The sequence below is a fragment of the Sipha flava genome, unplaced genomic scaffold (assembly GCF_003268045.1).
Source record: "Sipha flava isolate LNK unplaced genomic scaffold, YSA_version1 199_pilon_pilon, whole genome shotgun sequence".
Classification (NCBI taxonomy): domain Eukaryota; kingdom Metazoa; phylum Arthropoda; class Insecta; order Hemiptera; family Aphididae; genus Sipha; species Sipha flava.
Genome location: NW_020272782.1, coordinates 481,225 through 508,040, shown reverse-complemented (window position 1 = coordinate 508,040; position 26,816 = coordinate 481,225). Strand labels below are relative to the sequence as shown.

The 26,816-nt window shown below is 29.8% G+C and overlaps 1 protein-coding gene and 1 long non-coding RNA gene across 3 annotated transcripts; one reads left to right on the top strand and one right to left on the bottom strand.

Annotated features, from left to right (window-relative positions):
- Window positions 1-5,528: 5,528 nt before the first annotated feature.
- LOC112681920 lies at window positions 5,529-26,750 on the bottom strand. 2 transcript variants are annotated; one of them, XM_025552286.1, is made up of 3 exons: window positions 26,423-26,750; window positions 26,288-26,363; window positions 5,529-5,694 (listed from the first exon to the last, which is right to left on the bottom strand). In XM_025552286.1, exons 1-3 carry the CDS (start codon window positions 26,598-26,600, stop codon window positions 5,544-5,546), a joined length of 405 nt encoding a protein of 134 aa, XP_025408071.1. In that variant the 5' UTR covers window positions 26,601-26,750; the 3' UTR covers window positions 5,529-5,543. The 2 variants fall into 2 exon arrangements, 1 of the variants encoding a protein (XP_025408071.1); XR_003148445.1 differs by lacking the exons at window positions 26,288-26,363; window positions 26,423-26,750 and adding an exon at window positions 6,958-7,378 and having other exon boundaries at window positions 5,603-5,694.
- LOC112681921 lies at window positions 6,288-7,293 on the top strand. The gene is made up of 2 exons (XR_003148446.1): window positions 6,288-6,779; window positions 6,931-7,293. It is a non-coding gene; the product is annotated as an uncharacterized LOC112681921 (long non-coding RNA).
- Window positions 26,751-26,816: the final 66 nt, after the last annotated feature.

The following is a 26,816-nucleotide window of genomic DNA, read 5'->3' as shown; positions in this document are numbered from 1 at the left end:
TTTGAAAATGTCAAGAGAGCATTATTATTAAAAACGGAGATATCTGTACACAAAGATGACTGTTAACATGACTAGCTTCCGGCAGTGTACTTCTATACAATCATGAAAATACTTTTAGACAAGAATTTTTTTTTTTTTTTTTTTAAACGCAGTAACATTTAGAACAAAAATTATTTTCTGCATTCACTCTTAGTTATATTTAATCAACGTGGAGCTCAGAATATTACTTTGACGTTTGTATTATACATTTTATTGTTGGACGTGAAACAAAACAAAACATAACGACAGCATAATAATGAAGGACTAAGAAAGACAAAAAGAAAAATTCCGAATTTCGTTCCGACAAAATACCTCAAATATCTGCAATACACAATGGAAAACGGAGGTAACGAAAATGTAATCAGATTGCAGGGGAAAAAATCAAATAATAATGATAATTAAAATAATAGATACGTGCGCATGATTCGACGCATTAAACATAGGCGTGCATTAGTGGTATAAACTATGTGGAAAAAAGAGGCTTCTTTAAAATACATATTCGGTAGTGCGGGGGCCGCAGTCACTATAACATAATAACAACATGCACCGGAGAAGAATCTCGGGGGTGGGGGGAAAGGGGAGCCGCTCTCGCACGGGCCACCAACGGCAGGGCAATACTACTATTTACTACTACTTTACGGAATACTATTGTTGTAATCATCCCCCTCGCGACGACGACCATAACCGGGTTGCAGCGTCACCGTCGACGTCCCACGCGCAAAATACTCCTCCTCTTCGTCGCCCACGCGTATTATATTATTCGCTTACCCCTTTCCCTGTGCCACGAGCGGTCCTGTAATACGTACGTACTCTCACACGAGCGCGCGCGCACGTACGGTAGGCGGCGGCGCGGGCACGTGATTGTCCGGCCGCCGGCCCATCCTGTACGCAGCATCCACCCCCACAAAGTGTACCGAACGCGTGCCCCATTGTAAACGGTTCGCACATGCATTATAATTAGACGGGACGAAAAAAAAAATAATAATGCAAAACACAGAGACCACCCACACATGAATACGCACTACCTATATGTGTGTGTGTGTGTGTGTGTATACTCTGTCGGCGTATTTTTTTTTTCTAATGCCCATCGTCCACCCGCACGATTTTGCCTATACTATTTTTTTTTTTTTTTTTAGCACGTTCCCTTTTCGCGTGCCATCACCCCCACCGCGAGTGGAGCTGACGGTAAAAATCGGTTGCGGCAGACACGCTTTTATGCCATAGTCGCCGCCATTACGTTGCTATCGATTAGCGTGTGTAATAATAACTATGTATATATAAGTGTATATATTATAATACCTGAACGGGCCCTTCAGGATCCCCCTTCCCGACAATTCATTCCGACAACCCATCACGCGTGTATGTGACGCTTGTTTTCGTAGGCATTGGCCGCTGCGACGATATTTTTTTTATTCGTCGTTTTATTTATTTTTATACTACGACTCGTAAAATCATATTTTTATTACGTGCTACAGAACACATACTATTTGGCCCTCGGCACATTTCTGCACAACTACCGCCGCGATTCCCATCATCCCGCGTATACATATATTATAGAGTAATAAACGGACGCAAAAATTGGCTCGGACCCATCACGCGGTTGTCCCGTTTCGCATGATGAGGACCGGCGGAATCGACTAAAACACGACTACGAATACAGCGTTCGTCTATAAAACCGCCGTAATCGTCATATAGTCGGAAATCGCTCGGATACAGACGATTGAAACGCGAACATGCGTGTGCCTTTATAATTTACATAAAATAATAATTTTATGAGAATCCCAACAAGTGTACACATATTACCTATTCGCTAGTCGTATTATTGTAAAGCTCAAAAAATACAACTGAATCGAAATTACGATTATTTGGCGCCAGTCGAGCTTATATACTGTTATGACAGATTCTAAAAATGTCAACATCTAACATGAAATATTGATTAATGATTTAAATGCAAATTACTCATGGATATGTTTTCCGTAGGAAAATGTTTGGAACTTCTCAATTGACAAAAAATAAGGTGGTTATAACCAAATAATATTGTATTTCCGTTAATTTATACTGCTATATTGCTGCTATTGGAAATTAATCAAATACAAATAATAACACTAAAACAGAATTTAAAAAATAATAAGTATTATTAAAAAATAAATAATTGTTAGTAGATAGGTAATTAATTTATATTATAAATGCATTTTACGTTATCGATCTGGACAAGATTAAATAATTAAAATTTAAAATGTATGTATATCTTTGATTGCTTATATTTATGTATTATACAACATTTTAAGTTACTATATATACTTTATGAGACGAGGAAAAAATATGTTAATATAACAAAATCGCCAGAAAAATAAACAATTTTTATTTAATGTCTCGAAGTCAGAATAATATTTACTCAATTTCATAATGCCATAAATACTTTGTTTTATTATTATTTTATTCCCTACCCTTTATACAATTACAATTTTATATTTAAAACAAAATATAACAAAATAAATAAATATTTAATGTTTTTTATTTTTTATTGTTATTAAGCGAGAACATCAAAGGAATGTAATTCGAAGAAATATTGACACATATATAATTACGTTATTTAATTAAAATTCACAAAAATATTTATTTAATATAAATTATAATTTTGAAATATACTAAACTTCCTAACCGGATACATTTGTTTTAACTAGAAGTGCAAAGTATTAATTTTAGATATTTTTAACAATTTTCTTGTATACTCTTACAAGAAGTGCTGAATGAAATTAAAAAGCTAATGACTAATAAATACTTTGCCTTATTATAGTAATTTCAAATAAAAATGATGGACTAAAATTACAATAATAAAATCCTCGTGCATAATTTTATTAGAAGAATTTAAGAGACTTCAAACGGTAATTTTCTATACGTTTAATACACTTATTTTTGAAATATAATTTTAAATGCTGAGAGATAAAATCAAGAATTATAAAAAATAAATCTAAAATAAACTACGATGAATTCGAAGTTTTGAAAATTATATTTTAAAAAACTAATTAGATCAGTAAATACTCAATCGAATAAAAATACTTTCAAATTTCAATATTGCGTTGAATAAATAAAATTAACAAATCAGGGTTTCAAATAATTTATAGACTTTTTAGCTTCATTTTACTTTTAATACTTAGTAACGACGAATAAGTTAATTGTATTATAACTAATAATAATAATATAATGAAATTATACATACTTAAAACATTATAATCGATCATTAGAATAAGAACCCTCATAAATAATTATAATTAATTAATAATATTAACTGATTAGAAATATTTTTATTGATAACTATACAATACTGATTTTAAGAAATAATAATCGTTACAAATTCAATAATATTCTTTATAAATTAATAGATTAAAATACATTGATTTACATTATGATAATAGGATGTAATTAGTTTAAAAATGTTATCAACACGTAAAACAGGAATATTTATAAATTATAAACTTTCATGTAATTAAGGTTAATAAAAATAACGAATTCGTAAAAAATTGATACTTTTGCGTAATTTTGGGACACGACCAGGGCCGGCCCAAGCGAAAATAGTGCATTAGGCGAAATCAAATTCAGCCGCCTCTATAAAGAAAAATTGAGCTCTTATTTTAACTTATCCCCTCTCCCTATTTTTCATTTGTGACATATCTACATAAAAAAAATTTCAATTTTTTATTTTATGTATAAAATTATATGTAAAAAGGCATAAAAATTATTACTCAAAACCCATTACTATCACAACTATTGGAAATCGTGGAAGTGATTATGTGGTTGTTTATATTTTTGGAATAATTGAAAACGCCCAGCGTAGCTCATAATATATAATAACTTAAGACAATATTATTTTAATACATAGGTAAGTGGTTTTCACGAATAAATTAATTTAAATATTTTTCTTATAAAACATTAAATAGGCACTGTTACCGAGATGACTGTATTTAGATGATATCGTTGGAATTTAAATACATTTTTTTAGAGGTGATTGAATTGAAAGCGCGGACACGCGATCACTACACGATTATATCGTTCGCAAAACAAGCGCGTAAAAATTGGGGACCATGACGAAGGGCGAAGAGGTTATATTCGTTTTTCCGTAAAAGACTTGAAACAGACCATAAATGTCACGAAAGTGGTCGGGCGAAGACTATGTAATTTGAACTACCTGTACGCTGTCATCTATATTCAAACGGACGCGCGACAACGTCTACGCCGCGTTCTCCAGTTACCTGCTAGGATCGACTCGAAACTTATGTAATCCGTTCACAAATAACATAAGAATTATACTTATTCAACACCCGTGTAACATAAATGGTAAGCGTATAGGTAAGCGTAGGCCAAATGCATTCGTACGTGGACGGGGTTATAAAACGCGTAAAAACGAATTAAGTACAGCTGCTGCAACGGCATTCCACGTCGCGTTATATATCCGTGCGCGCACGTTCGTAATATACACATTGCGTCAATTACGGTCGCGTTTCGAAAACAACTTCCGGTCGTTGACCACCACCGAAACGCCGGGCGACGCGTGTATACGCCAAACGCGCATGACGACTGCTTCGGCTACCGGGGGCCGGGAAACAGGTTGTTTAACTATATTCCCGTGATAAATATTGGAGATTTGCGCGCGACCGACACGTTGCTGGTAAACGTCACCAGCAGCACCCGACGATTGCAGTTATGATTCACTACGAGTAAGGTTTATTTTTTTTTAATACTCCGGATACAAAAAAATATCGAACAACCTTTTTTGTTCGGGTAACAACTGGTCGTCTTGGCATATTCTGAACGTGTATACGTTGTATAGCGAATGGTTTACAATATAGAACGAACACGTGTCGACGCACACGTTTAGAGTAATTATACGGTACAAACGCGTTTTCTTCACACCTGTCGGACGAAAATTACGGAAGAAACGAATGTATACAGGGGCAGCGACGAATCGCCTCGTCCGTCTTCGCTGTTCTCGTGCTGAATATTTTTTTCCCTTCGCAACCCCAATGTTATCGGATTATTCTTAACGTAAAAACGGCATGCTGCCGCCATGTTACGTGGGGTGAGACTCGTGAATGCCGTAGACTAGCCCCTTGCCGAAAAAAAGCAGGAGAGCATTCATTTGTCCATCACGAGCCACGCACACGCGGCGGTATATTATATTATGTACATGACGATGACGATTCCCCTCGAAGACCACCGCGGCTGCCATTGGCCCCGCGCGAGCGCGTCACGCGTGATAACCACGGCGGTGTTGGCGCGGCAGTTATTCGATAACCTAACCTCAACAATAAAAGCCCAACAGAATCACTTGGAACTTATCTAGTTGTCAGCAACCCGTAGATATTGGTTAAAATACACGGAGATTTTTAGGCCTCAAACAAGAGGACGCGACTTTCAAGCGCGGGACAACACGATTAAAATGTAACGTTATAATAAACTTCCTTCATCAATTCGCATAAAATCGTAATTATTATCAACAATTAATTTTACCTCTGGACGGCAGCTTGTCTCTGTTGGAATTGAGAACTCTGTTGACCGTATGCATAACCGTTGAAATCTTGAGTGTTACCCTGATTGGCCTGCTGCTGACTCTGGTCCATGTCGTTCGGAGTCATAACTACCCGACGATATGTTGAACTAAACACACACACATATGTACACACACATTATTATAAAATAGAACAGCACCAACAATCGTAGTAATATATCATCACGCGAACAAAAACACACACACAAACACACGGATCACTTCCGTGGAGTAAATCTACCGGTCCGGGAAAAAACGGAGAAAAATTTCGAGTGGAAACGATTTTTATACGACGCCGGGTATAAGTATAAGCATAAACTTGTTGGCGTTTCGCCGGTATCCTACCACATGTGACTAACGGTTTTACTGCGCGCGTATCCGCCGCCAAGTATCGTAATATCGATCTTATTCGAACGTTGTGGCGGCGGCGGCAGCGGCGGCGACGACGACGACGACGAATATAAACGCCCGTCCCGCCTACCCCTCGCCACGCCGACACGATACACGCGTACGACAACTCGGCGGCGCGCGTTTGCCCTTCTCCACCGACGACGGCGTGTCCTCTGCACGCACGCACACACGAGGAATGTGCGGCGGTGGCCACGGCTCTCCTCTCTAGCCGGGTAACGTGTACGTGTGTGTGTGTGTGCCTTGTGCGCTCGCAAGTGCATTATAATAATAATATTATTATTATTATTATTACACGAAACAATCGGGAGCATGCAAGTGCAGCAGCAGTAGTAATAACAACGACAATGTACAAGAAGAATATTCATTGTATAAGTATTAGTAGGCACAAAGTATATTATGTTATGGTGCACGAGCGCACACGGAACCGGCGCGTAGTAAAAGAAGCGGCGTTTTATTCATTATAATTTTTCCACGACGTGACCTGCGAGCGAAGCGCACTCGCGTGGGGTGTGCAGCCGATGGAAATGCTCCGACGGACATCGCAAGCCACGTGTGGGAAATGTGATTTGTCGCGTGCGTACGCGTCGGGAAGTGGACGGAAAATCTTGTAACGAGCCAAGGGATTGTCACGCGGGACAGTAGCGACAAAGAATTTTCATCATATATATTAATAAAACACTCGTAATGAAAAAACATTTTTTCCTTATACAGACTAGAGAATGGATCATGTGATAACGACACGACAAATTCACTTATAAACAATATTTAAGTCGATAGACGACGAGTAAGTACAGTAGATGTCGGCCACTGTTGGGTACGAACGCGCTTAGAACGCGGTATAATAAACGTTTTCGAAATATACCAAAACTTTATACTCCGTTGACGTTGTCAATCGGTAGCGATGGCGAGAATTGAACATAATTAATTTCTTTTAGATAAAATGAGAGAAAAAAACTACGTACTGTTGGCCGAGCACAAGTTTCACGCTATTAGGTGATGTCTTACGTATTCGCAAGCGCACAATTGATGACGACGACGAACCAGGAGCGGATTAAAAGTATTCAACGAATTATCCTTCTTCGAAGTAAATATTATTCCTGCTACGGCGTCAACGACGTTATATTAGATTTAACTGAATAACACGCGACGACGATCACACACTTCTTCACAAGACAATAGTAATAATAATTATTTTAAATATCGAGCACTTCAAACAAAAATATTATTTGGAAACGCGATCGAGTTAATACTTCATTAATACTAATTAGTAGAACATATTATATTTATTACTACGACGATTGTTGTTGTTTTTGTTGTTATATTACCGTTATACCAGATTCACGGATTTAAAACAAACAAAACTGAAAAACAACAGCTGACAAAACTTACTACGATCACGATGATATAAATTTGTTAAGAAAAATTATATTTCTATTAAAATATATTACTAAATTAATGTACGTTTTTGAAATTGATGTGTCGAATTTTTGGTCGGAGCGCACGGCGCAAATACAACGATACGGACGGACGGGTCGCGGTAGACAGAGAGAGGGAGAGAAAAAAAATACTTAAAACTCGTCCGACCGACCAACTATATATATATATAAAACGCAGTGTGGCCAACTACGGCGGTGTATAGTCGGCCGCTGCTGTCGTCGTCGCCGTCGAATGGTGTTCCAAACCTAAAACGTGTTTTTTTCCTCTCTTCCTTCCTTAATAGTTTTTTTCTTTATATTTTATTTATTTTTTACTTCGGAACTCACGCCATTCATTATCGGCGTACACTTTGAACGGGATAACGTCGAACCATTTCGGGCACACCGCATAAGCCACGATAGTGGCGTGGGGGATCCTAGTCGTAATATACAAATACCCATACGTATAATGTGAGATATATAATATAATTAATAATGATTATTAATTTATAGTCTGTGCTGATGTGTACACATTTCATGGCACAATATTTCCCAATTTGTCCGTTCGATTAATACTACGATAGTAGATGGAATAAGCTCTTATAGGTTTAAAAAAAACTCCAGCAAGAATATAATGTGTACAGATAAAGTCGAAACTTCGTAAATACAGGTATACTTGGATACAGACTAACGTAATATTATGGATATCAATGATTATACGTGAACCCGTCCGTCTAGACATTTGATGTCATATTATTTTACGCAGCGCAAAAAAAAAAAAAAAAATGCAGTAAAGTTATGCAACTATCTATTAAACAGTGTTTTTTTTTGTCCGTGACATTTCTTTGACCTTCTGCGCGCGTGGTTTGTTGTGTTTATATTTCACGATACTGTTTTCTAGTAAAAACATTGATGACGACAGTCAACGCTTTCCCTCTAAAGATTTCTCTTAGCAAATGCAAATTTTTATAACTATTTTACCACGATAACAGCATATAGAGGATACATATATTAGATAGACTAGGCGATGTATACGTGTAGTATTGGACATTAGTCTATGTAAAAACATGCATTTTCATATAAAAATAATAACTATAACATTTAAGATATTAGCACAAGAACCGACACAAAGGTCCTAAATATACAGTAACGTTGGTATATTTATAAATCTGAAAGTAACATGATTTTCTTCAAAGTAAATATTCCATGAAGAGTCAATGGAATAGACCCAAACCACTGGGATTTACCTGCAGAGCACTATAAAAAAAAAAAAGAAGACGTTATACAGGTCACATGGTGCATAAAAAGAGGCGATTTTATATATTTTATATAGATCTATATGGAATGTGATATGTTCCTCCAACACAATGAATACTATGTGTATGAGATAAAAGTGTATACACATCCGAGTATATATATAATACACGAACAATATACATCTACACTGTCATACCAGTGCGGCAGTGGTATATTGTGAGCAATATATTTCGTGTATTTTGCAGGTCAGGATTTTCAAACTACCTGCAATAGTAGTAACAACAAAACAGGCCAAAGGACCTTACATACGAATTTTTTTTTCATGAATAGCAGAATCTAGTCCGGATATCACATCAAACGTAGCCATATTTATAATTTATCACAATGATTATTGTTAAATATAAATATGTTGTTGAATACAGAGGAAGTGGGTATAAATGCATGTATACAGATAATGGATAAATTTGTTATTTAAATGCTGTAAATTACGATAAATGGGTCGTTAAGTAACAAATTGATAGCACTTAGGTATGTGTGAGTACGTGACCTTGTTTAGTGAACACATAATGAAAAAAGAGCATTTAAATGACGGATAATTAATAAATTGTACTTACGTTAAGAGTCTTAAATATTGTATTATAAACACTAAACATTTTAAATTATAATAAGACAAATAAATATTTAGAAACGGTGTTCTATGCTTAAACTTTTTCAATAGGATAAAAATAACATCTGTTTCCGGAAGCAAAATTGCAATGGGATCTCATTCTTAAAAGAACATATACAAGACTACAAGCAGAGAGTAAATGCAAAATAATACCAGTTATTAACAATTTATCGGACGTTAATTATTATATACCAATTCAAACCTAGAAAATTAATATTCTAAATATATTAAATTGTATAATTAAATATTATATACTTATACACACGAATATTATTAACGGTGCACCATACACCATAATGTATGTAAACGTGTGTAATATCAACGTAACAGTGGATGCAACTTAAGCAGATTTATTTAATCGATAAAATTAATAAGTTATCATTTAAATTGTTAGATTTTACCATTTTGGTTTTATTTGATATTATTTTTAATGTTTAATGTTTTTAAAATTATATTCATGATTATAGCTTTATATTAAAGATCTAAGGATACAAATTAAAATATTAAATTTTGACAAAACATATTAATTCGAAATTATAAACCAAAAATCTTAAAATATAATGTGTAAATAATTTTAGAAATATGAAAATGATCAACAAGAACTTTTTAGATATTTGACCCAACAAAAGAAATCTATGTGGGTATTATACAATTAATTAACTAATAAATAAGCGCTATATGTAATGGCTATTTCCATAATACCCGATCATGTATATCAACAAAAATCGTCAATGTTGATGATATATTATCATTTATCATGTACCGATATATCAAAAACTAATACCTTCACATTTTGTAAATAGTTTGTTTTTAATAAAAATTTAACTTTTTGTAGTTTTGTAAAAACTAAACTTCAATAAAATACCGTCCTAAAATAAAATGAAAAAATATTCGTGGTATGCTAGAATATATGATAATTTAATTGGGGTACTCAAACATCCCACATCCCCACGTCCAAGTCAAATACTGCATGCAAATGTAAGAGAGAAAGAAATAGTATGAATGTGTGATTGCTTTAAATACGTGAAGAATAGTAACAACAAAATATAAAAATAGCTTCTATATATATTAAATTGAAATTAAAAAATAAATTATAATTTCAAATCGTTTATCAAATGCACGCGCGCGTTGTATGCACCCTGCTCGTATCAACCCTCATTGAATATATTCCATAGAGTATGTATGTATACATATATATTCAAAACATTCGTTATTCAACCCATCCGACGGATATGCTTAGGGAATATATATATATAACACACAAACGCGAAAAAATGCTATATAATATAATGCGACTGGTAATGAAATCCGTTCCCATTCGCCATTTTGAGTGCGTATTTTAATTTTTTTTTATACGGGCACTGCACATTTCCACAGTGCGTACATTGTGTACGTGCTACATATAAAAATGGCGAATCTCAAATTAATTGTTATTAAAATCGGTAAGCAAGCCACTTAAGCGTTAAACAATATTATATTTATTGATAGTATTCATTCAAATAATTTTTCAATAATTATATTCAAACATTTTTGTTTCTTATTTTTGAATATCTATTTCAGTTTAACATCACAATAAGAATATTAAAACAAATTAATTTATACGTGGGAGCACAAGCCATTGATTATAATTAAAAGCGTGATTAGCGATCACGCAACTTCAAGCGCATGCATGTAATTATTGATATGATAATTTTTAATCGGTGTTATTCATTATACCCGTAAGATAAGTAAATGCACATCTTACAATTTAAGATCATATATTGCAAATACTGTATATAAATCATATAGTTTTATAGAATTTTTCAAATCTAATAGGTTTCCATAAATTTAAAGTAATAGTTTTAAGTCCAAAGAAAAAAATTGTAGCATTATATATATATAAATATATTTTATTTATTTATTAAATTAAAAATATCAGAAAGACATGAATGGAAAGATATGAATTATAATTGGTATGTAATCAAAAATGATAATATTTTTAAACTTACTCAAAAGTCAATAATAATTTACAAAAAAATATTAATTTGATTGCTTATTATTATTTATTTTATAAACTTTTAGACTTACAAATTGCAATTAATTATTACATTATTAAACCCATCAACTAATAATATATTAAATCATTTAGAACAAGTTAATAAATGAAAAAAGTTTAATAACTAGTCTTGAAAAAGTTTTGGCTAGTGCAATAATACAAGATACATTAAAATCATATACGTAAACGAATTTTTATAACTTTAGGTTAAAGAAAAGTAATAAATTATATTATAAATATAATTAAATAATTATAAACATTTTCGCATTAAACGATTGTTTATACATAAGGAGATGTACTGATAATGAAGATATACTTTTTGTATTTGAGTACACAATTAAGTTTATATAGATTTTCGTATTAGTAATTGCATGAGTACAAAAATTAGTACATGATCTTAATGATCTACTAAATTGAAACTAATATAAATTAGTTTAAAAAATAAACAGTATTGTAGTATAATAAACATTGTGTATACAATTTTTAGAGAATTTTAGTGACTTATGAGTCACGATTTTCAGTTAAAAGCCATTAAAAGATTTACCAATTATTTTTAATGCTAATACCAAAAATAATAAAAAATAAATAAGTTTAATAATTGTTTTTTATTTTTGTGAGACTGGAAAATGTTACTACCCACATAGAAAAATAAGTTAATACTACCAAGGGAAAAACGTTATCATATAAATTTGTTATATTAGAATTGTGCGTCAATTTCTGCAGACTGTGTAGATAATAAAATTTGGAAGGGCACGCATAATATGTTATAGTAAATAATACGAGTAATAACAAATGCAATAATAATGCATTGCGCTCAGGACGATAATAAATTATATTTATTTACTAGTATCTGTGTTTTGAAACTGCACGAAAATATATTATAATATAAAGGACGCCCATACAAGAATACATTATTATTATAATATATTAATATACAAGCACAGAATGAATCGCTACCGTTAATCCGATGAAAAAACCGTTAAAAATAACACATACGTCAAAATGCGAGCTCGGAAAACCATATAAAAAGGTACACAATTCATAACACGCAATGCAAACGTCAGTGTCACAAATAAAATTTGGTCTACTCATAAAATCTTAAGGCCCTCAAACAGGGTCAGTTTTGAATGAAAATCAATGTGACTGATTGATTATTGATAATTTCCATATTCGGTAAATCAAGAATGTCAATCTTCATTTATTCATTTATTTTGTAAGTCGAAAAAATACATTTTTCATGCTATTTCCTATGGTTTATTGCGAAACTTTTTTGAGCTCCCTACGATAATTTGTTGTCAATATATTTATTTTCTTCTTGGCACTATTTACATCAGCAGTCAGACCAATTTCCTTTAATTTTTCAGTCATTTTTTTTAAGTAACTTTTTTACTTCAAAACTTGATTATTATAGATTTCACTTTTTACTCGCCACGTGGCCGGTAAACTACGGTATAAATTAATAAAGTCACGCCAAAATGTTTCATTATTTAATTTATTTATTATATATTATACCAAATGATATATTACAAACTAAGTTTAAATTAAAAATATTAATTTAATATATATTAAGTATAGTAAAAAATATAGTACTTAAACAAATATATATACTTTTTTTATTATTTTGGTAAGCACGGCACTCATGCGCACTGCACTTTTCGGTTTGTTTGACTGACATTCATGTACATGCACGAGCAATCATAAATGTCAACCATCTAGACTGATAATAAAAATTCAAACACGTTTGAATTTCATCAATTATACAAATTATAAAAATTATTTTATAATTTATAAAATTATAAAATTCGATTGTCAGTTAGTATCAGTCATACGCATACACGGTCAGTCGTGAATGTCAGTCACGTTGATTGTCATTAAAAACTGACCGTGTATGGGGGGAATTTATCCGCACGTACCTACCCACAATGTTTATTTGTCTACTATGTGATCACGATGAATTTCATGTACATGTATGCACATATAACAGAATACATAAAGCGTGCGCCTTTTGTACCCGGTACTGGTCCAGTTTTCCCGTTTCCAACCAGTTATCGCGTGTTATTATTATTCATGTACAATGAATTTAATCCACCCCCGTACGACAATTGTCCCGCGCCCAAAAACTAAGGATGACCTATTACCGGGACCACTTTTATTACTCCCCCGCGGACGGTCCGGGCACGTTCTACCACCCTCGCACACGATAACGGGACACAAGTTACCCCCATGATTTGTGTTAGCCCGGCTCGAGCCCAACCGGTCGGCTCGTACGCCTACGCACGCATGTATTGTATTGTGTTAGAGCGTGTCGTCAACAGTGAAATAGGTATGTCAACAATGCCGAAGAAAAAAAACGCTTTTCGTTGGACGTGTCACGACCGTGCCAAGGGGACGGTAACGACAAGGGAAGATTATTAATGTAATAATTTATCGAACTTATATTAAGGACACACGCGGTCTATAAAAGGATAATCTATAAGGTATAAACTGTGGAAATGATTTTTATCAGACAATACAGATGCATAAAACGGTGACTTTGAACCTAAATATTAAGTATTTTCATGCAAAAGATACAAAATTACATCTTGTATTGATTTACGATAGCAAATTTTTTTTAATACTAATTATAAACGGATACTATTTTGTATTAGTCTATACATTTATATTACAAAAACCAATATGTATATAAAATCGGTGCGAACCTCATCCGTTAAATTTTATATATATATATATATATATATATATATATATATATATATATAAATAATATTTTTTTTGTCAGCTTGACAATCATTATATCAAATAGACGATTTTCGTGGTGTTATTCCGCATAAATGCACCGCGTGTTATGTAGTTAATAATGTTCAAATTTACAAAACAAATTTAAGAACCTACTACACAATAGGTTGGTATCATGCTGCATTGAAATATAACACGGCATGAGTAATAATAATAAGTGATCTGCGACATGGCATGACTTAGTAGTTGTGCAGCATTAGCCGATGAACTCCCTGCGATTTTCATTTATAGTCGAGTTCCCTCATTAACGTACAAAAATTCGGTGGGAACACACTCTAAAAAAATATATTGTAATTCTCCAGTACTATATTATTATATTATATCATGTGTAAACGCTGCTAGTTAAAATATATTATGTAAATGTATACACCTTTTACAGCAGACAAAGCTGTGGCTACAATATATTCGCGGTTACACGCATAAATATCGAAGGAAATCGCGCGTGAAAATCGTGACAGACCCACGAGTCGACAACAACAAATATTTCAATAAAAAAAACGCACATAGTATAATATTCGTCGCCACGATTTTAGAGCGTCCCTACGCTCTTGTCGCTATGTCCGAAACGAATTAAATCAACCGGGGATACCAGCACTTTTTTAAGGTAAAGTATTATTTAACTTCACAGGAACAACTACTATTTAACAATGATTTTAACGTACACACACGTAAATATTTATTGAATTTTTTTTTTTTACTTTGATAATGTACTATAATTCTAGTTACTCATTACTTATTTCATGTTGTTCAACTCTCATTCCTCACCAATAATGAAAAGTGAAGGTTTGATTTATTTCTGTAATTATTGAACATTTAATAGTACATATATATATTATATATAATATAATATATTTCTTAGCATCTGATAAATTTTTTTAAGATAATACAGCGCGTAACCATTTTCATTTGTTTAGCAAGTGCAACAAGTCGATAAAGTATTACTGGTTCAATGTGCAACAAATATCTAAGGAGAAATAATTTTCGCGGGTCTTTTGCTTAATTATTGATTTACTATTTGATTGTGAGTATATGATATATATAAACTTAAACAAAGTAACCTGTAGCATTGTTAGTAGTTTGTTACTAATGTATACGAAAAATAATTCGTATATATATATATATATATATTATAAAAAAAACATTAACTTTCAGAAATGGATAAGTAAATTGCATTCAACAATTGGAAATTAAATTTGTAAAATACTTAATTCACTTTTATAAACGCATTCGTTATTATTATTATGTATATTAGCCTTAATATTTATATTTATATGAATTGGTAAGTTATGTAGGGATTATAACTGAATTGTAATTTTACGCTTTAGTCATGCCATAGCTGGACACCTCCAAATATGTAGTTAATCAGTCGAGTGTTATTCTACTTAATATACAAGCATTAGGACATGTCGTTGTATTTCTAATAATTCTTAGAACTTGTATTTTATTAATTATCGACCCAATAAACTAACTTCGTTCAAAAACGTATTTTACATTATTTCGACTGTCAGAACCCTTCCACTACCAAATCACATCCGTTTAACGGATTCAACATGCATATCTCATAGGTCTAACTAGGAGTTTCCCAGTGAAATACAAAAACTCAACGGTCTTGAATGGATCAACCGGCAAGTCACTACATCACTTTTAAATTTTAAATACTTTGGAAGGTGTTGAAGGTGTTTTTCTTCCAAATTCACATTTTTATAGCTTCCGGTTCAAAACATAGTAACAAAATGTCCACAATGTAGTGAAACCAAATTTAAACAGAAAATAAGTTTTTTCTAAGAAACATAAGTAGGATCTAAAAATAAAAATTATGAAGTAGGATATGGGATCAATAGTTAAAGCGCATTTATCAATACGTGAGATTTATGTTTTCTTCCGTGTGTCCCTGCCTGCTGGCTAAGAACCCCCTATTATATGAATTCGATTTCAATTCTATGAATCGACTGTCAAAAAAAAAAAAAAAAGTAAGGAAAGATCAATAAGGGTAGCCGATGCCATATTGCTATGTATAAAGGTATTAAAGACCGAATTTCCTATAGAATTATAGAAATGAGGGTACGAAAATAACGTTCATTTATACATCACTCAAATATTCATTGTGATTTATTTAACAGAAAATGATATTTTTTAACAAATAGCTTATAGATTATACATTACAATATATACTAAAATTTAACTCAAATAATATATTCACGATTTTCTCACAAGTACAGTTAATATGATGTAAATATTATTAATATAAATATAGATACGTGTATATAAACACTAATAATTTACAGGAACCGCCGTTTTCTACAGATTAAATTTGATAAAATGTAAAATTTTATTCAGAATTATTTCGTTAATCAACCATAAATTTACCCATTTGCTATGTTTAAGTAATTATTTGAATCAATAACTCTGTGTAAATAATATAAATGCTATGTTCATGAAAATAGCGTGGTTGATTTTTCAGAAAAATTATAAGAAACCACATGAATTATTGCAAAACCGTGGATAGACTGTTGAAAAATACGATAAATACACATTTTATAGGTCAAAACTTTAATTCACTCTCAATTAGCAAATTTTAAAGATAGAACAAAACTATATAAGTCTAAGTTGTTCAATAAAATTAATGTAATCCAAATATGAACTCGAAAATAGTGGTTGCTATTTAAAAAAAAAATTTTTTTACTACACATTCGCGAAGAAAAAAATGTTAAAATTTGAATTTTTCAATAATAAATGTATATTCAAGTCCTTTGACAGATAAAAAAACTTGGAAATAAATACAAGGTGATACGTTGAAAATATTTCGTGTTACCTTTATCGTTGAACACACTGTATACTAAAAACGATTCCTGAAATTAACTGTTATTTTTTTTCTCTGAATCAAATGTGTATATAAGAAGAATAAGTAATAGAACACTAATATGCCGAAAAATATAGTATGGGAATTTTTTTGAATACACACATTTAATCTGATAACACATGGAATACTTATGTATAGATATACCGAGAGTAGTTTTATATAAAAAACGAAGTAAATAATAAAATGCCAACCAAAAAAGATCCAGGCAAAATTTCACAGACACAGAATTTAAAGAGGGATGTATTATTATATTTATGTGTGTACGACCGTGTCGCTCCTCTCAGCTCGTATTATACGCGTTTACAGAATGTATACATATATAGTTTCAAAGAGTCACCACAGGGTGCATGTATACGTATGGTAACATTCCATGTGAAGATGACTATTGGAAATTCAATGTTTCCTAAAATTCACTAATACGTACATTCTTATATTAGTTATAAATATTATTTTAATGACTAATGAGTATATTAATATAGTGTATGGTCTTTACATATTATACAATAACAATAATTTTGTAATACCTGAAATATATAAAGAATAATTATAACTGTGGGAAAACTGTCAACGTGAGACTCTAATGATTATGGACTGACGAAATTTACTGCTATAGGGAGAAAAAATAATAGCTTTTTAATCGTTTAAATTTTTAAAAATATCAAAACATGTTACATGATTAATGGAATAATACAAAACAATTAATGATATTTTGAAAATTTTAATAAATATATTACACAATTACAATATGTATAATATATTATAATACATTGTAGTAAAGATTTCATTGATAATAAGTACATAAAATTTAATTAAAGGCAGCAAATATTTATTATTTTTCATAATAATAGAAGGTAATAAAATAATTTTCAAAATCATTGCACTATATTATAGACATAAATTCAGTTGTTCATCATTGCAGTCTGTGATAATATAAAATTAAACCAAAATATGTTCGATATAATTTCTTTTACTTTGATAAGCAGTCATAGTACTACCATCTGTATAAATTATATTTTTAGTTTTTTTCTTTAAATATGCACAAACAAAAATAATAGTGGGTCTTGGATAATATACTAGAAACAGTCAGGAATTACGAGTTAGTATGCAACAACATTAGTATTCCATTTATAAATAATTTTCAAAAAATTACATTTATAAAATTTGTATTATTATTACATTAATAGAAAATATGTACGTTTTAACAGAAATATTTGATTAAGTTTGAAAATTAAATTTGTACAAATCATACATTCATATACCATACAAAATTATTGTTTTAATAAGCAACACTTATTTTCTGTGAATTTATAAATTTTTGAACAATTATTTTTAAGCCCTTTGAAAAGCATACCTAACTAATAATTACTATACACTATATTTATTTTATTATTATCATTATTTTTTAGTATCTAACTATACCAAAATAATATTTATTTTTACGAGAACAAATGTTTTTGATTTCATATTTTAAGATGGATTATTATTTATCATTTAACATTAAATTAAATAAAAATAAAATATCGAGTTCGTAGTAGATTATATATTTATATTAACTAAAGAAATTATAAATATATCAACCAAATTATATTGTGGTAATAGTACATTTATTTTTATTAAGTATCCCTGAGTATCGGTTTTTATAGTCAGAAATTTATAAAAAAATATTACTCTTCATTATTTTATTTATTTATAAATTAAATCCACATTGTTATAGAAAGCAAGACCTAAATAAGGATCTGTCAATCGTAAACCGATTATTCATAAAAATAAAGCGAACCTAAAATGTATTTTAATTATAATAATGTGCCTATTGGAACCCAATTAAAGACAGTAGTGTACAAGTTGCTGATTAGAAATACATTTAACATAAATAATATACATTTACAATATTATTGAATATCAATTATATAATATATAAAGAATTATTGATAACAATGAAAGCTTATTTTGCTATTCAACATTCAAATTTAAACGTTCAGATTTATCAATTAAGACTTTTACTAATATTTTGTTTAAATCTACTCAAGTTCTTAATTAATTTTCTACGAAACCCCAAAGTTCCGCAGAGATCACATATTGGTTCCACGAAATTCAAAGTAATTTTTTCAAAATATTCAAAATAAATTTATTTAAAAAAAAATCTAAAAATTAGAAGCGGCTAGTGGGTAAAAGTCGTGTTAAGCGTGTACATTTATAAAATATTATTATACTTTAATATTACGAGTTCAAATTGATGCATTATAATGTGCAATAAATATTAATCTATAATAAATATAGTGTTTTATACATATACAATATAAGTCAAAAATCAACCGACATCAATGAAAAATGAGTAAGTAGCACGTGTCCACTTAATTGTAACACATGAAATGTTTGTTTTAATAAGACCGTTGACTGTACCTTGGCGATTATTCTTTCTATAATCTGCGATATTGTATATTTTTTTCGAGTAACGTAGCGCCTTGCAGTGCAGTACAAATACGTGGTGTTAAATGAAAAATTATTGAGAGTACCTACTTCCTTATATTTTAACGTAGGTATTTATGTGGAATCTCAGCAGTCGCTGCAACTAAGTCAACATTTCGAAAGAGATTGGATTTGATCCTGATACTAAGACAAATTAACATTTTTATTAACAAATTTTACTTTAGTTATTGATAATTTACGTAGTCACATTCAAACAATAATTTTATTATTATTCCTGTTATTAAAATCAGATGTAATGTTACTTCTCGAATATTATAATATCACATAGATAAATAATTTAATTGCATTTGCTGTATTTAGTATTTTAGTGTATTGTTTTAGTTACCGTTCATCACCATGTAATATGAACTTTTCTTCTTTGAATACAATTTTCATATGAGTTCCGCATAAAAAATATTATTAAAAAGTTTAAGAAACACGGTTCTAAATTATAATATTAATTCTATCAATGCTGAAAACAGCACACAAAATAAAGCAAATTTAATATTAAAAAAAATTGGTTTAAAAAGGTATTGGTTTCGAAAAATATATTACCATTATTTTTTTTTTTATTTGTTTAAAATTAAGTTTTTTTGATTTCAAATTAAAATAACTTAAAATAAGATAACTAAACATAAAATAATATATAATGTATATTAAATAAAATACATATACATATAGAGTTAATTTATTATATTAATCATCAATATAATATCACTTATAATAATGTGATGAAAATAACGCTTAAAACGCATATTTTTATAGAATTTTTACAAAATATTACCTACTTAAATTACTTTAAGTTATGTTCTTTTTTTTGAACATGATGTATAAAATAAAATACGAATATTTTTATGATATATTCATACGCAAATTACAAAAAATAATTGCCGTATTATGTTAATCATGCATAGAAAATATTAGAAAACATGATAGTGCTACCTGTATATATAAGTTCTAAAGGATACAGCACCTACTTTTGATTAAAGAAAACTAGTACACTTTTAAACCTAACAAGAGGAAATCAAACAATTACCAGCATATAATACATAGACAAACTATAGATACAACGTATACAACAATAGTAATACGTATACACGATTCCTGGTCGAGAATAACATATCCTTATTCTTATACAATCATAAAAACCCCAAGACTAAATAAGTAAGTATATAATATAATTGGTGATAAATACACCTATTCTATAATGATGATACCGTTACACGTTTATGTAGACGCGGAACGCGGTATAGAAGAAAAAAGAAAAACGTATAACCACCCTTGTGTGTGTATGTGTGTACATACAGGAAGGATATTATATAGACACATCTATAAGCGCGCGATGGAGGAGGGCGAAAAAGGAAATATAATTTTATTTTTATTTTTTTTCCCCTCGTAGTCGTGTGTCTGCCACTGTCGGTCGTATGTGCGTGCGCGCGTCCGATTGGGGTGTGGAAACAAGATGGCGTCGTCAGCCGCAGAGACAGATGCGGACCGAGTCGCGCGGGGATTAAACGCGCGAGCCGTCCGCCGAAGGGTTCCATACGCCCAACCCCTCCTCACCACCTGGCCAAGCAGCACACGACTCACCCCCTTGAATTCCAGTCTCACAACCCCCGCTACCGATACGTACAAACGCACGAGCGCGCGCACACGCAAACAAACTCACACACACACGCACCGTACCGAATTCCATTGTCAAGTTTGGCAACACAACAGACAGAAATATGATGCGCTGGTATAGTAACGCGACCTTGCAATATATGTTCACAATAGTATAATACAAATTATTACACACGTATATGTATTGCGTACAGTAATGCATATTAAAAATTATATATATATATATATTATAATTTAATGTGTGAGTGTGTAAGACGACGAGTTCATACTTTACCCGGGAGATTTCTTCATTTGGAATAATTTATAAAAACTGAATGACCAATACACATATATCGCAATTTAGTAAATAGATACCCGCGCGCTTCAAGACGTATGTCCTAATATATACGTGTTTATACTCATATGTATTTCAATCACAACCGTTTTCTCAATAAAAATACGTGTAAATATCATATCATAAACATCATCCAATCGGATGAGGGAAAAAATAGCACACTATAAATATAATATTTATAGTGAGAGTAGTATAGTATAAGATAGGTTAAGTACCTATACTGAAATTTGGTGGGCTGATTTTATCAAGCACGATCACACAAATTATGTAGGTAGGTACATAAAAGCTAAAAGAAATATATAAAAATGGTATGAAAATGTATTACAGCATGTTCATGTTTATATTAATATAAGTAACAGTCATATTATAATATAACGCAAGAATATAAACATATTATACTCAAGTTTAATTTATAAATTAGTTGTAAATTATGAATGTTGTGTTACCTACACGTAAACAATGCTGCACTTAAATAGTTACATAAAATATTTTTGTCTAGTTACCTCGGACTGAAATGGGGTTTTCAAGGGGATAGGGAACATTGAAGTATAAATTATTTGGTGATTTTTTAAATTTCTAACCCCTTTCAGTGTGCACATACTCAACAGAAATTGCAAATTTTTTTTAAATGGCAACAGGTATTTTTAACACCAGATTCCGATAAACAAGCTTTGTTTAATCATTTTTTATAAATAGTTTTTCTATCTCAAAAATTTACTGATTTACATCTAATGAAAGTTAAAAAAAAAAAGTTTGCTCAATTTTTAAAAATTTATGTATTTTGTCATTATAAAATTATTTATGACTTAAAACTCGGTATACGGAAGAAAGAATTATAAAGACTACTTAAATTCAATTAAAGTTAAATATATATTTGTATTTTAAACAATTTATGACACAAAATACTTATTGTCATATTATGAATTGCTCGAAATCTTGTATATTATTTTGTAAACATGCTTCTAAACGTCGTATGACTTCATCTTGAACAGCTTCTGTTACCTAATAATTTGTCAGTTGTGTGCATATTTGTTATCTTTCTGTTTAAATGCTAGAAATTGATCGATGGATTAACTTAAACTAAAGATTTTAAATGTTCCCAATGAAAAATATCAAGTAATGTTAAATCGAGTGAACATGCAGGTCAAGCTATCGGACAATCGTCCTCATCCAACAATTTCCAAATATATTATTTAGGTATTGTTTTATATAATCTTCAGAATTTAAAACAGAAAATCACCGAAACATGCTCAAAACTGACAAATAACAGATTACGGAAACTCCTCAAGATGAAATCATTTAACGTTTAGAAACATATTTATAAAATAATGTCAACGTTCTTTTTTATTTTTTTTTTTTTTTTGCAAAATATATATAATATACAAAAGCAGCCGGATGCTAATTTATTAAATAGACCACAAAAAAAAAGTAACGTTTATAAAACAATTAAATATTTTACAATATTCTTTACAAGTGGTTATTTTTAGGCCACAGAAACTTCATTAAAAATGTTTCCAATTAAAACTGCTTCGGTAAATAAATTATTATACAAAGGGTTAATCCCGTAAAAAACGATAAGAAAATGTAAATAAAATCGCAATATTATATCGTACACGCACCTAAAATTATACCATTCAATATATACATGATATTTTCATTTAAAATTAGCCTATACAATTAAACAGAAAGAATTTTCCAAAAAACTTAAATATTCTTGGTTAGCACATGTCACACGAGAGACCCACATAATATATTATGTATATTAAAATAACTCCCAAAATTACAAAATTGGGAAAAAGCATATTTCTTATGGACCCTCTAATTATGGTCATAAAAATGCCCATACTCTCGAAATTAGCAAGTTAACTCAATTGCGAGTGCCTATTAGGTATTTTGGTATTTTGGTATAGTAATCAGAGGTAGACTAAGAACATAATGGACCAGGGAGAATTGATAATCTAGCGGCCCATTTTATAATTTTTAATAGACACATTTGTAACCAGGGGCGTATTAAAACTTACTTCTAAGGGAAAACTCAAATTTTTTCTTTAATTCAGGTTCAAAATTTATAATTAAAATTTTTAGTTATATTTAAATCAGGCGAATCCTTAATATTTGTGGTTTTTTTTTTTTAATTTAATCTAATTCCGGTTAGTGTGCAATACAACTACCTATGAATGACTTATTTATGAAGTCGGTGATAATTAACAAACCAAGTAAAATTAGAACTGTCAAATTTTGTTATAAAAATAGTGGCAAATTTGTCTATTTATAACCGACTTACCATCAATATTTGTAAGCGCTTATCCTGGTAAAAATAATAGAATTTTTAAAACCTTGAAATGTTTGTATAGCAATTTACAAAGACCGGTTAAATCATGGAAAAGTTTTTTTTTTTAATTATTTTAAAATAATGAATTCTTGAATATTTTTTTCCTAATTAATTATAAAATAAATAATAAAAAATATAATTACTATTGAAAAAGGAAGTACCTTTGTTTTATTTATGAATATTATTTGTATTCCTTTAAAATAAAACGACATATCAAAAATATAAATTTAAGTAAAAATTATATCTAACTGGATATTAAATCTTATTTTATGTAATTGAAACTAAATTGTAGGCGTTGAATTAATAAATATAAATAAATAAACAAATTAAAAAAGTATTATTTATGCTTATGGTAAAATTGTAAGTTTTTAAATACATAATTTTTCTAGATACATTTTTAAATTATACTTGAAAATAAAAAAATGATATAACCATTGCTACTATTGTCATGAAAAAAAGTGATTTATCATATATCCTATTTTTTAACTACAAATAAAAAATAGTTTACAATTTCTAAAGCAATATAAGATACTATTCTTCTTCTGGCATGTTTACTCACTAAGAATTGTTGCCACCATTACTTCACAACCTATATCATATAGATACTTTAATGTAATACTGTAAAAACTTAATTCTGAATTAGAATTTCTGATATGCATAATTATTGTTTTTTTTTTTTTTTTATTGATTTATTGACTCCCAAGGAAAGGGCAATAGAGTCTACATTAACTACAACAGGATATATTAGTATTTTTGTGTAAAATAAAATAAAATGTATTAAACAATTTATTAATTCATAACTCAAATATAAAAGCTGAAGTTTAGACTCATCATCAAAATTAAAGTCAAAATGTTCAAAACTATTACAAACCCTAAGCAAACGACTTAAAGGTCCATTAAAACTATATAGCTGACTTTTATGGACTGACTCATAAAAAGTTATTTTGGATTTGGTACAAAATGTGGGAACCAACTAACCTATATTTTCAAGGATTTCAAGATAATCAATACAACCATTCAGAATTTTAAAAATAAAAGATATATTATTAAACTTGCACCTTAATGAAAGTGAATGAATACCTAACTTCAAAGCAAATTTTTTAGTAGATCATTTAATTGAAAATGTATAAGATAGACTTTATATTATTCAAACGGTTTGTGGGACCAATCTGAGAAGGGTTCCATAAAAAGGACACATACTCCAGATTTGAAAACACTAGTTAACAATATAAAATATTTAAACATTGGATATCATTGAAGTCCCAACATTACCTAATAAATCTTATCATACATATTGCTTTACTATAAATATAATTTATATGTTCAGAAATAGAAAAATCAACAGATAGAACAATACCAATACAAGTCTTTAATAAATTTTAAGAATATTATATTTTAATAACCAAGATATTTTTCTTGTCATTAGTTTAAGAACAGCAACCCATCAAAAATATTTTGCAACCCATAGGTAAGTAAATACTGATATAGATGACAACATTTGAATTTACTAACAGTAATTTTAGTTTATAAATATTAAGTTAAAATTTTGATGCTCATATTATTTACATTATTTACTTATAATTCAAATAGTAGAAAATGTTTGAAGAAAAATGTATAATATACAGCAATTTATTTTGATAAATATTATGAGTAAATCATTGAATTTAGCCCTTCGTATATTATTTTAGTTATACATATATATATATATATATAATGATTGATTTTATAATGATTAATTATAAGATTAAAATATTATACAACATATATATAGTCCATGAAATTGAATAACTTACTATGATGTATTTTATCTACAAAAATGAAATAAAAAATATTTTCCATAAAATCAAAATTGTAAATGTGAAGCATAAACGACAGCAAAGCAAAATTGTATAGATCATAATTGCATTATTTTTCAAATTTTAAGTTTAGATATGATACAATCCCAATAGAACTTTGATATATGTGTTTTTGCAATACGTAGTATTTTATCTAATCTAGTTTATAAGGTACATCAATTAAGTTAATTGACACTGATGAACAATACAAAGTATAATAAATTTGTTTAAGATTTATATTCTTTTTAATAATCTTAAATTAGATTAAACTTAATGTATTGCATTTTAAAATGTTTAATATGTATGAAAACAGTTAATTATATTTAGTAAATAATTATTTATATTTAACTGAGAATATTAAGAATCCACATTTTTTATACTGAAAAACTATATTATTTTTTATCATTTATATTAAGTAAAATAAACATGTATAATTTATTAAATACAGATTATTTAATTAAGCTCAACAATACCTATCAAAAAAATTAAAAATTTATTAAACTTTCAAAATAGTTCAAGTAATCAACAATAACTTGCAAAAATTATATAATTATACAGTTTAAAGGAAATTATCATTCAAGTATGATATGGACATAATTGATTATCATAATTAGGTATACTGTTAATATGACAACGCCTCAAAATCTCTTTAAAATATATTTTAAGACGTACCTTGCTTTTTTCACCATTTGACTATGCAATCCATTGTATGGTTCAACAACAAGAGTTTGGTCTTGAAGCGGCATACCTATAATGTATTTAAACAAGTTTTATAAGGTGCAAATGAAAGTTGAGCCAAAAATTTACCATTGAGCTGTGTCAAAGCATATTCGGCAGTGGATGGTTCCATAAAGTCAACAGTAGCACATGCTCCACCTGATTTAAACATTATAGTACCACACGGCAAGTTCTTACTGTTAATAATTTGTCTGAGTGAAGGTTCATCTAGGCCACGAATGTTTCGAATAAACAGCAATTTACTCATGATTAATATAACGTCAAAACAATGATTGCGAATAAATTTAGGAATAGATCTTAGGACGGAAAAAGAAAAAGGAAAAAATAAAAATTGAAAAAAAAAGAAACTCTAAATAATACAAATTTTTTGTGAAAAATAAAAATAATTCTACAAGGATATCTAAACCGCTGATAAGAAAACGCAACGTTTTTCAAATATAACCTCAAAAGTATTCACTTAAAA